Source organism: Coffea arabica, chromosome 2c, assembly GCF_036785885.1.
Source record: "Coffea arabica cultivar ET-39 chromosome 2c, Coffea Arabica ET-39 HiFi, whole genome shotgun sequence".
NCBI lineage: Eukaryota > Viridiplantae > Streptophyta > Magnoliopsida > Gentianales > Rubiaceae > Coffea > Coffea arabica.
This window is the reverse complement of record NC_092312.1, coordinates 17,860,440-17,870,757: the sequence shown is the minus strand read 5'-3', so window position 1 is coordinate 17,870,757 and position 10,318 is coordinate 17,860,440. Positions and strand designations below refer to the sequence as shown.

At 36.8% G+C, this 10,318-nt stretch overlaps 2 protein-coding genes across 2 annotated transcripts; one reads left to right on the top strand and one right to left on the bottom strand.

Annotated features, from left to right (window-relative positions):
* Positions 1-3,850: 3,850 nt before the first annotated feature.
* LOC113726500 (thioredoxin domain-containing protein 9 homolog) lies at positions 3,851-6,739 on the top strand. Its single transcript, XM_027250248.2, has 4 exons — positions 3,851-3,987; positions 4,115-4,390; positions 5,875-6,033; positions 6,223-6,739. The coding sequence occupies exons 1-4, from the start codon at positions 3,964-3,966 to the stop codon at positions 6,403-6,405; spliced, it is 642 nt and encodes a 213-aa protein (XP_027106049.1). The 5' UTR covers positions 3,851-3,963; the 3' UTR covers positions 6,406-6,739.
* Positions 6,740-7,740: 1,001 nt separating this feature from the next.
* Positions 7,741-9,126, bottom strand: LOC113724014 (pumilio homolog 12-like). The gene is made up of 4 exons (XM_072076792.1): positions 9,103-9,126; positions 8,378-8,541; positions 7,960-8,218; positions 7,741-7,857 (listed from the first exon to the last, which is right to left on the bottom strand). The coding sequence occupies exons 1-4, from the start codon at positions 9,124-9,126 to the stop codon at positions 7,741-7,743; spliced, it is 564 nt and encodes a 187-aa protein (XP_071932893.1).
* Between the last annotated feature and the right edge of the window lie 1,192 nt (positions 9,127-10,318).

Genomic DNA, 10,318 nt, shown 5'->3' with positions numbered 1-10,318 from the left:
CAGGCCACCAGTGACCACCAAATCTTTTATTTTCGTCTTATTAGATCCGCTACTAACTGGGGAAAACTTGCGTTCATCGAATGCTGCAAGTGAGCAAGGCAACGTTTTTGGTCTTTTTAAGTCGAATGACGAGAATTTAGAATTTGATCCTCTTGTACCAGGCCGTCATGTTAAAAAGGTTATAAGTAATAGAGTCTTCAAAAAAAAAAAAAAAAAGGAAGTTATAATTAACATGGCCTCCAGAGCCTTCCAGAGCCTCTTTGGTGCTATTTTGTACTCGGTTTCATTCTATTGTTAATATCATATTTTTATTTTTGGATGTTCCAAAATAAGAGTCGAACGGTGTTTGGACAAGAGATTATTTGCCTAAATTTATTTGTTTACATCACCATTACAATTTTCAATACATCTTTTTATCTCACATACATCACATTACAAAAAGTGTTACAGTAAAAATATCTCAAATAATTTACAATCCAAACATAAATGCATTTCTCATACTTTCAAATTTTGAAATTGAGAATAAATGCATTTCTCATACTTGTTTGTTTGGATAGTGTGTTATTTGAAATAATTATTGTAACACTTTTTGTGATGTGATGTATGTGAGATAAAAAAGTGAGTTGGGAAATGTGTTTATGATGCAAGCGAAATATTATTTGGAATAATACGAGTATCCAAACAAACATGTAAAATTACTTGAATCCAACTTATCCAAACACAATGATTACATATTTCGTTAAACAGTTGAGTTACCAAAAAAAGATTGAAATGATGGGACTGAGGGAGTATTACTTAAACATCAACCTTCAATTTGATTGACCTTCCTAAGTTAAACATTGGATTCTCATTGATGGCTACCATCATCTCAAGAAACATTGGATCTAACAAGCAACGGTCCACCCTCCTTTCTCCCCCTCCCCCAGAAAAAACCCCGGAGGCACGTATGGAAGATTTCAATGCCAATGCCAATACCAAATACAACTACAACCTCATCAACATATCACAATTTACTCGTTGCTGCCAATTTATTGTAGCAGCAAGAAGGAACTCACAGTCTCGTCAGCTTCAAAGCAGAAACTGCTTGTACAAACTACACCTGTCCCCCTGTCCAGAGTGACCTACCCCGTAAAACCTTTGCCATCCTTTGCATGCAACTATCAGATTAAATTAACAATGCCTTGTTGCATCAGATGATACTGACTCTCAAATAAACTATTACCAGTTAGCGACTTGCCACATCTGTCCTTAATCACAAACCTTCAACAACACCTCACATCCCACCAAAAGCCTCCTATATATGTCCTTACTGGTTGCTCTTTTAGTACTTCATAGATCACATTCAATACTGTCAAGCTTGATTCATCACCTTCAACACTCAAACTAAGCAGCAAGAAAGGGAAAATGAAGAGGCTCTTTGTGGCATTCCTGCTAATCTTTGCCCTTCTCCTTAGCAATTCCTTCATTGAACCAACAATGGGGGTCTCAGGTAAGAGCTAGCTAACACGTCTTCACCTTTTCTTTCATTTTTATGTTTGCTTACTTTCGAACTTTACCATAATTATAGAATACTAGTATAGCCTAGAATCTCGCTTAAAAAAAGGAAAAAAAAAAAAAAAGAATGTCTAACACCATTTCGTCCATAATAATGCAGTGTATTGCGCCCGCGAATGCAAGGCTCGGTGCGCTAAGGCTGGTGTGCGGGACCGATGCTTGAGGTACTGCAAAATATGCTGTGGAAAATGCAAGTGTGTTCCTTCAGGAACACATGGAAACAAGCACCAGTGCCCTTGCTACAGGGACATGAAGAACTCCAAGGGGAAGGCCAAGTGTCCTTGACCTATAGATTCAGAACAAATTAAAGGTGCATGGTTCAGGTTCAAGGTGTAATTTTCACAGTATATGTCCAAGACATCGTTCTTGCTCATGTTACCACTGATCGAGATAGATGTATTTCTAAATAAGAGATCCATTACGTGGGTCCTCTTCCTCTTACGTTACTCTAGTATTTGAATTTGGCTTAAATTTGATTCCACGAAGATTGGCTTCTTTCTTTCGAGACAATGATAGTAGTAGTACATACTTTCTTGTGTTTCTTATGTCACAGTCATGGTTCGCATCGCGGGTAGCCTCTCTTTCAGTTATGACTCGACCGATACATACCGATATCGGATCACAGTATTGATCATAATTCTTTTTCTTCGGTCTAAAATTTTACTGAAGTTCTACTGCCCCCTCTTTAGTTCTAATGACAAGAATTTGACAACTTCACTACCAGTAATTTCCTACTTGTGATGGTACTGGCTGGCTGCTACGGTTTTTGGGTTACCGGTAACCGATGCTTTAAAGAAACTAAAAGAAGGAGCGTAAATTAGAGTACCATAAACGCGCACACGTAAGGCATACAAATCCTCCTTTTTCCTACGCAACTTTGCATTAAATAGTATGTACTCAGTATTCGTTTCTTTAGGAAATAGGTCACCAAGAAATCCAATAAATTAGTGTTCGATATATGTAAAGTAAATGACAGAAGGGCAATATTTCTTTCAATGGGTGAAAATTTAGAGCTGTTAAACGAACCGAGCTGTTCGTTAGCTCGGTTCGTTTCGACTCGTTCGTGTTCGTTAAAGGCTCGTTCGAAAACCTTAAACGAACGAACACGAACGAATTTTTCTGTTCGTTTAATAATCGAACGAACACGAACATGTTCGCGAATTTTAACGAGCGTTCGCGAACAAGGACATAATTGTCATTTGACAAATTTTAGGGTTACACATAAGAAATTCTAAAACTTTCCCCTTCCCTTTCCAACCTTACTTTTGTTTTCCTTCCCCATTGGCTGCTGCCGAAAATTTGTACTTGTCTTATGGCTGAATTTTTATATTTGAAGGACAAATTACTTTGTTTTATTTGTTGTTTTTATGTTAATGTTGGTTATGCAGTTATTGGATAATGGAATTTAGTCATTTAGTAGTTTAATTATTTTTTAGGATGATTAATGATTTGTGTGGCATATGTAAGGCCTAGAATAATCTGGATTCGAACTTTTCGAGCGTGTTCACGAACGGCTCGTTTATGTTAAATGAGCCGAACATGAACACGAACTTTACTTAACGAGCCGAACACGAACACAGATTTAGAGTTCGAAAGTTAACGAACGAACACGAACAGAGTTCGAATCGCTTAACGAACAGAGCTCAAACATGAGATACTCGATTCGTTTCGGTTCGTTTACAGCTCTAGGTGAAATGGATGCGCCTCAAATATTATTATTAGGTAGTCCACTCTTTTGTTTACCTGATAGAAATTAGTTTGCTTCTGCTTTCCCTTACATCAACATTGCAGAGTGTTGTTTTGGTAATTAGTGATTTGCAAAGTAAGTTTCGATAATTTTGATACAAATAAAGCATCAAATTGAGGTGCAAATTTAGAATGGAAGAGTGTACATTTAGTCGTTCTATTTAATAAATTACTATGCACGTTTGTTTCACTCAAAAAAAAAGAAAAGAAAAGAAACACGTAGATATAGCACATCTCTTTAACGGCTTTCCTCGGGCATTGCCAATATCTCCATTGACAAGTTAGATCCAACCCAACTCGAAACCCAAGAATGCAAAGAATCAATTACTACTACTACGGATGGATTAAACGGACCAGGCTGCATGAATAGCCTACCCCGAGGCCAAGTACTGTGGTGGGCTCATACAGTTTTCAAACTTGAACAGCCCAAAGTTCATTAGTATTGCCCAAACAAACAGGGCTTAAAACAGAGGAACTGTTCAATAATAGCCCATTTGCTGAATTGTCCATGAGTATAGACTGGGCTGTCCCTGCCCGATAAATATCTCGCAACGACCTTCCCACAAAATTACAGAAAACATTTCAATCTTCAAATTCATTCCACTTTAGCATCTCTTTCACGAGAACTCATTTCTGCCTTTCTTACATTCCCATCAATTCACCATGGAGAATCCACAGGTTAAAGAGGTAAACAATTTTCGATCAGATTCTACATTTTTCGATCTGAATTCCTGGCAAAAATTCATCCACTTTGAAATTGTTCCACATGTTCTCTCCCCCCCCCCCCCCCCCCCCCTTCAATGTTTTCAAGTAGATACTGGAGAAGCAAGTGCTGACGGTGGCGAAGGCAGTTGAGGACAAGCTGGACGACGAGATCGCTGCCTTCGAGCGGCTAGACACCGACGATCTGGAGGTGTTGCGAGAGCGGCGGTTGCAACAGATGAAGAAAATGGCAGAAAAGCGGAGCCATTGGATCGGTCTTGGCCACGGCGACTATTATGAGATCCCCAATGAGAAGGAATTTTTCTCAATCGTCAAGGCCAGCGAACGCGTCGTCTGCCACTTCTATCGCGACAATTGGCCTTGCAAGGTTGCACTTTTTTGTCTGACTAAAAATAAATAAACAAATAAATTATTTATGTCTGTCTATATGCATTTTAATAACACCGGTACAGTCTGTTTGCATTAGTGTTTTTTCATAGACTTTTTTTTTTTTGGTTAATAGAATGTGCATGACTTCATGTACTGTCCTTTGGAAGCTGCTGATTTTGTAAATTCTCACTAGTGATTAGTACTAAAATTTTCAGAATTTAATTCAATGCTTCTATGAAAGTTAACATCTCACATCTAATGGTTCATATATTTTGGAGAAAGACTGTTTACCTAAAATCAAGAGTTGTGAACTTTAAATGGCAATGTATGTTTCACAACGAGGATAATGCATTACATCAAGTATGCTGCATCCCTGTAAAATTAGGACATTTGATGAACTGCAAAATTGCATCCTTAGAAAGTCAAAATTGCACATCTAATGGTTGGTATATTTTGTTGAAGAAAGAACTGTTTTTGGAAATCCAAGAGGGATTTTCTACATTGTGCTGTCAAACTTTTGATATGCCCATTGCTTTTATATCGTACAGATTTTTTATGCATTAGTTTAGGAGGAAAAACGAGAATTAGAAGCTTAAATTGTACTGTTACTTCAAATGTAATTGGTTTCGAAATAGAGTTCAGAATTTACGAAACCTTCTTAGAAGATCAAAATGGACCTCATGTGATAGGTTTAGTATTTTTCACTATATGGAATCCTTAAAATGATTAGTAAAATGTTTATATCCTAGAGTGTAGGAATGAGAAATACAAGCTCAGAAAGGAGACAACACAAGTCAGAATGCTCAATACCTGCAATTTACTGTATTTATGTAATCTTATGCTTGCATGATATGCACTAAAGAATTCTAAAGCAATAAAGATTCTGAATCCAGACACCTGTTAACATAGGGAAATATTAAGTCCATGCATATTGTACAAATATGAAGCTCTGCTCTCAAATTTATGTGATGAATTTATTTCTGATCACTAAAGAAGTTACATCATAAGATCTTTGTTTCTGTGAATTTTAAAAAATGTTAAAGCACGAGTCAATTCTCATTTTCTATATGGGAGTTGGAATTGAGTACCTCTTTGGATTCTTATCAGACTTCTTTCTGTCACCTTACATATTTTACTGGAGTAGTAATCTTTACTTTAGAACTAAGACCTGCACTTTTCTCTTTTCCTCTTCACTCTTTGCCCTGTGTCACTTTCTTTGAGTTTAAGGGAGGGAAGTTGAAGGCTGTAGCCTTGCGTTGCAGCTTTGGCTTGGTGACGAGTCAGGAGTGGAAATTCAATTATTCTGGAGTATTCTAGGATATCTCTAAATCTGCCTACTAAGTTTCAGCTGAACTTATTGACATGTCTATTGATTTGGTAATGTTGCACTCTATGTTTTAGGAGTATCAACAGAAGTCTGTATTATTTTGATTCTACTGTAATTAGCTGGAGGAGAAGTGATTTGTACAGCATTAATTGCAGGTCATGGACAAGCATTTGAGCATATTGGCAAAGCAGCATATAGAGACACGTTTTGTGAAGATTCATGCTGAGAAAAGCCCATACTTGGCTGAGAAACTGAGGATTGTTGTTCTTCCTACCCTTGCCTTAATAAAAAATGCCAAAGTGGATGATTATGTGGTATGTTCCACACACAAACCTTAAATATTGCTGTTATGTTTCAACTCTGAACTCAGGATTGTTTTTCTTCCTACCCTTGCCTTAATAAAAAATGCCAAAGTGGATGATCATGTGGTTTATTACACGGAGAAACTTGAAATGTTGCTGCTGTGTTTGAACTCTGATACAAGATTTGCCACATGCTTTCAGGTTGGGTTTGATGAGCTTGGTGGGACGGATGGGTTTAGCACCGAGGAACTGGAGGAGAGGCTTGCAAAAGCTCAAGTAATTAAATTTGAGGGTGAATCTTCTTTAAATTCATCAAGATCCAGAGGTCAAACCAAGAGGAGTGTTCGACAAAGCTCAAATGCTGACTCTTCAGATTCAGAGTAAATGAAGAGCTCAAATGCAGACTTACCGGATTCAGAGTAATTGAAGAGACAGCTGCATTTCCTTCAATCATGTTGTGATTGATTGGCCCGAGTTATATTGCAAATCATGTGGTAGAAATTTCTTGCTGCGTGGTGGTGGTGCCACAATTTAGTCGCATTGTTTATCACACGGTGAATACAGAGCGAAAAGCTTTACTGTTTTCTTAGTATGGAAGTAATATTACTATCTCGTCAAAGGCTTTTGTTTGTATATCTATGCTAAGCATTTGATGTCCATGACTTTACATGCAAATATTAACGCTAGCTTGGGGTTGGTTCCAATTAGCTTTGTTTAACGCATAACATGTTCCTTTTCAGGCGTACCATGTTCCTTCTAGCAGCACACACTGAGTGCCATAAAAAAATAATGATGAAAATTAATGATGCTAATAGGTGCTAACTGTGCTAAGGTTAGGGATTTGAATAAAACTTGCGTTGTGAGCTTTCACAAATATTGGCAATGAAAATCTCTGAACGCTTTTGCATATTTTGGTTATAAAAAGAATGGTAGCATCTCTTGTTCTCCTCCTTAACGTGAAAAATATATATTTTTTGGTTATAAAAAAGAGCGGTAGTATCTCTTATTCTCCTCCTCAACAAGTTTCACGGGACGATAATAAATATTGGAGAGGAAACGAGAATGTGTTGGGCCATACACAAAAATAGGCTGAGCTCAGCTACGCTTCGATAGCAAATTTTTCTAAATTTTTTTTTTAACTTGCATCATAAACACATTTTCTAATTCACCTTTTTATATTTTCAATCATCTTTTTATCTCGCATACATCATATCACAAAGGAGGAAGATATTAAAAGGGAGAAATGAAAATAGATTTTACAATCCAAAAAGTTACGTTTACACGTATCTCATAATTATTACTACTACATAATTGACACTGCTTACTGAGATAAAAAAATAGCATTGACCACCGTCACACAAACAAAATACATTAAACAACACAATAAGTGTACTTATTGGGATAGGATATTGCTACACATAAATATAAGATTAAATCTTATATATACTGATGGTGTATATACTATCACGGTTGGATATATGACACGTATGTAAAATTTGAATTTCAAATTCAAATTCAGATTATGTGTCATGCATCTAATGATGAAAGTATATACACTTTCAGTGTATAAAAGATTAATACTAAACATAAACACACAACTGCTTATTAGACATTCCTACAATGACACATTTTACAGAAATTTTAGACAATTTTACAGAGATATTAGAATATTGTAGGATGCGTTTTAAGTAAGTAGGAGATAGCGACTGGATACACACTTTACATGCGCTGCTTGCTTCCCCTAGCCCTGGCAAGAACCCTTTTTCCATGCGGATGGCTGTGTAGATATGAATAATGCATCTGAATCAGGTTGATCATAGCATGGCGAATTGATCCCTGTATTCCATTTATATTTAAAAAAAAAAGTGAGATCTAATTCATATTATTAAAAAAAAAAAAAAAAAGAGACAAATTTCAGTTTATGTGATTGGATTGAACCTTTGCAATGGCAAATGCTGATTGAGCAACATAGTTTCCAAAAGGATCTTGAAGAACTGCCAAAAAGTTTTGACTACCGATAATTTCCTTAATAATCTGCATTGCATGTTCTTCTGAGGACTCTTTCATGCACTTCTCAACCACATTACTACCGTACTTATTCATGGATAGAGAAACATAATTCCCTGCCAGTTGTGATAATATATCGCTCGTAATATATGGAATCCGTAATCCAATTATGAATTGGACAACATAGTTCCTGCAACATTTGACGACCAAAGCAACAAACCAATTCACCAATGCTTTTCCAAAAAAACCTAAGCAAATGCATCTATTACGAATTCAAACTCCTCCTTAATTTCCCAGTTCTTTTTCCTTTGGTTACAAAGAAGATATGCAACAAAAAAAAATTACATACCCGTATGGATGTTCGGACAGAACCAAGGCATTTGCTGTTATCTCAGCAATAAGACGGTCTCGGGGTTCGCCACGAGCATGTTCTACGCATTGTTGCAAGACACAACATCCACTTTTATCCGTTGCAATATCAAGACAGTTATCAGCCACAACGTCCAGTATATACTGCAAAGATTCATGCAAGTCAAACTCTTAATAGTATATACCTACAAATTTTCTACAAGAACAGATTTGTAGATTGCATTAATGAAATTAAAAAAAAAAACAGATAAATTATATATTTAATTATAAGAGGGAGATCATCCGTAGGTAAGACCATACACAATTATGAACAGATAAATTATATATTTAATTATAAGAGGGAGATCATCCGTAGGTAAGACCATACACAATTATGTACAAGTATGATAATCTATAGATCCTATCTATATATACATTCAATCTAGAAACAATCATCTGTCCAGTAGGTAGGGACCATTGAAGACCTTCATTGTTATTAACAATAACTTTTTCTTTCTCATACATACATATATATATATATATATATACATATATATTCGTAGCACATAACAGTTCTTCAGCACTAGAAAACATGAGGGACAAGAAAATGTTACTAATTAATACTCTAACAGTGGGATCAACCAACTGAAAGTCGAATCAACTATGTGATTTGTGATTTTATGTTTAACTAGCTATTTAGTTGTTGGCGATGCACCCTATCCATACATACTTCACGAGTTCTTGTGTCATCTTTATCTTTTAATATTTATGTACACCCTCTTTCAAATATCTTTAATTATTTGAAGGCCTGGACGTGGCAAAAGAAGCGTTTAAGGATGTCCAATTCAAACTGCTTCCAAACATTCAAAAGGCCGGTAACAAAGATGAACCATGAGCCTGTTTTAATGTGTTGGTATTAATGTCGGCAAAGTGAGTATAAAATAGACAGAGGCAATGGAAACAAGGCTAGAAGATTAACTCCGGAATTGCATGTTGGGATAAATAGTTGAGGTAGGGCATACCTTTTTATCTTCAATAGGAAAATATTTCAAACAGTGTTCAACAACATGATGGCCATTGTTGCTCTTTGTGAGGGTAACAGTGATGCGTCTCAAGGCCGATATAACAAGAGATCTCTGCTCCGGGGTGGTTACATGTCCAAGCAATTTCTGCATGGCGCGAGTCCTGCCCAAGCATCAAAATCAAACAGATCACAAGATGACCAAGGCATATAGTATGATGGCTTTGATATTAGTATGATGGCTTTGATACCCGTGCATGTCAAGGCATATAGCCATGAGGCTGTGTTCATCATTGATGACCAAGAGGAGCAATTCAGTGATTTGGTCGGCATTACCGATTTCGAACATCTTTTGCGCAAGATAATTAGCAAACTGGTCCACCATTAGCTCCCGAACATGATCCTTCAACTCGGAGAAGATTATCTCCTTTTCTTTTGGCTTTCCTTCCGCCAACATCTTCTGCAAATCCCGAGCACCATTCTGATCCTTGGCTACGATAAATATTTTGCCTCTCAAATCTTCCAAAGATGAAAATATTTTGCTTCTCAATTCTTCCAGAGATGAAAGGCTTTGACCACGTTGCCGGCATCTACTATGAAAGGACGTTGAAAGACTAGGATTATCATAATCAAATCCATCCAAAGACCTCTCTCTTCGCTGTAAAGTAGCAGTAGTATTAATCTTGTTCCTACCTGAATTATTTGGAAACACAAATCCCAATTCGGGACGAAATGCACTTGCATTCCTATTAACCGAAACAAGTCCTTGCCTAGGAAGATTGTCCATTTCTTGATCATGAAATGCGTTATTTAAATTCGAACCACGAAGATTACCATTCAGAACCTGATCATCAACCGAAGTTAGATATTGCGGCTGGATGTACATGCCCAGTTGTCCCCTAACAGCGGAGTCAATCCTCA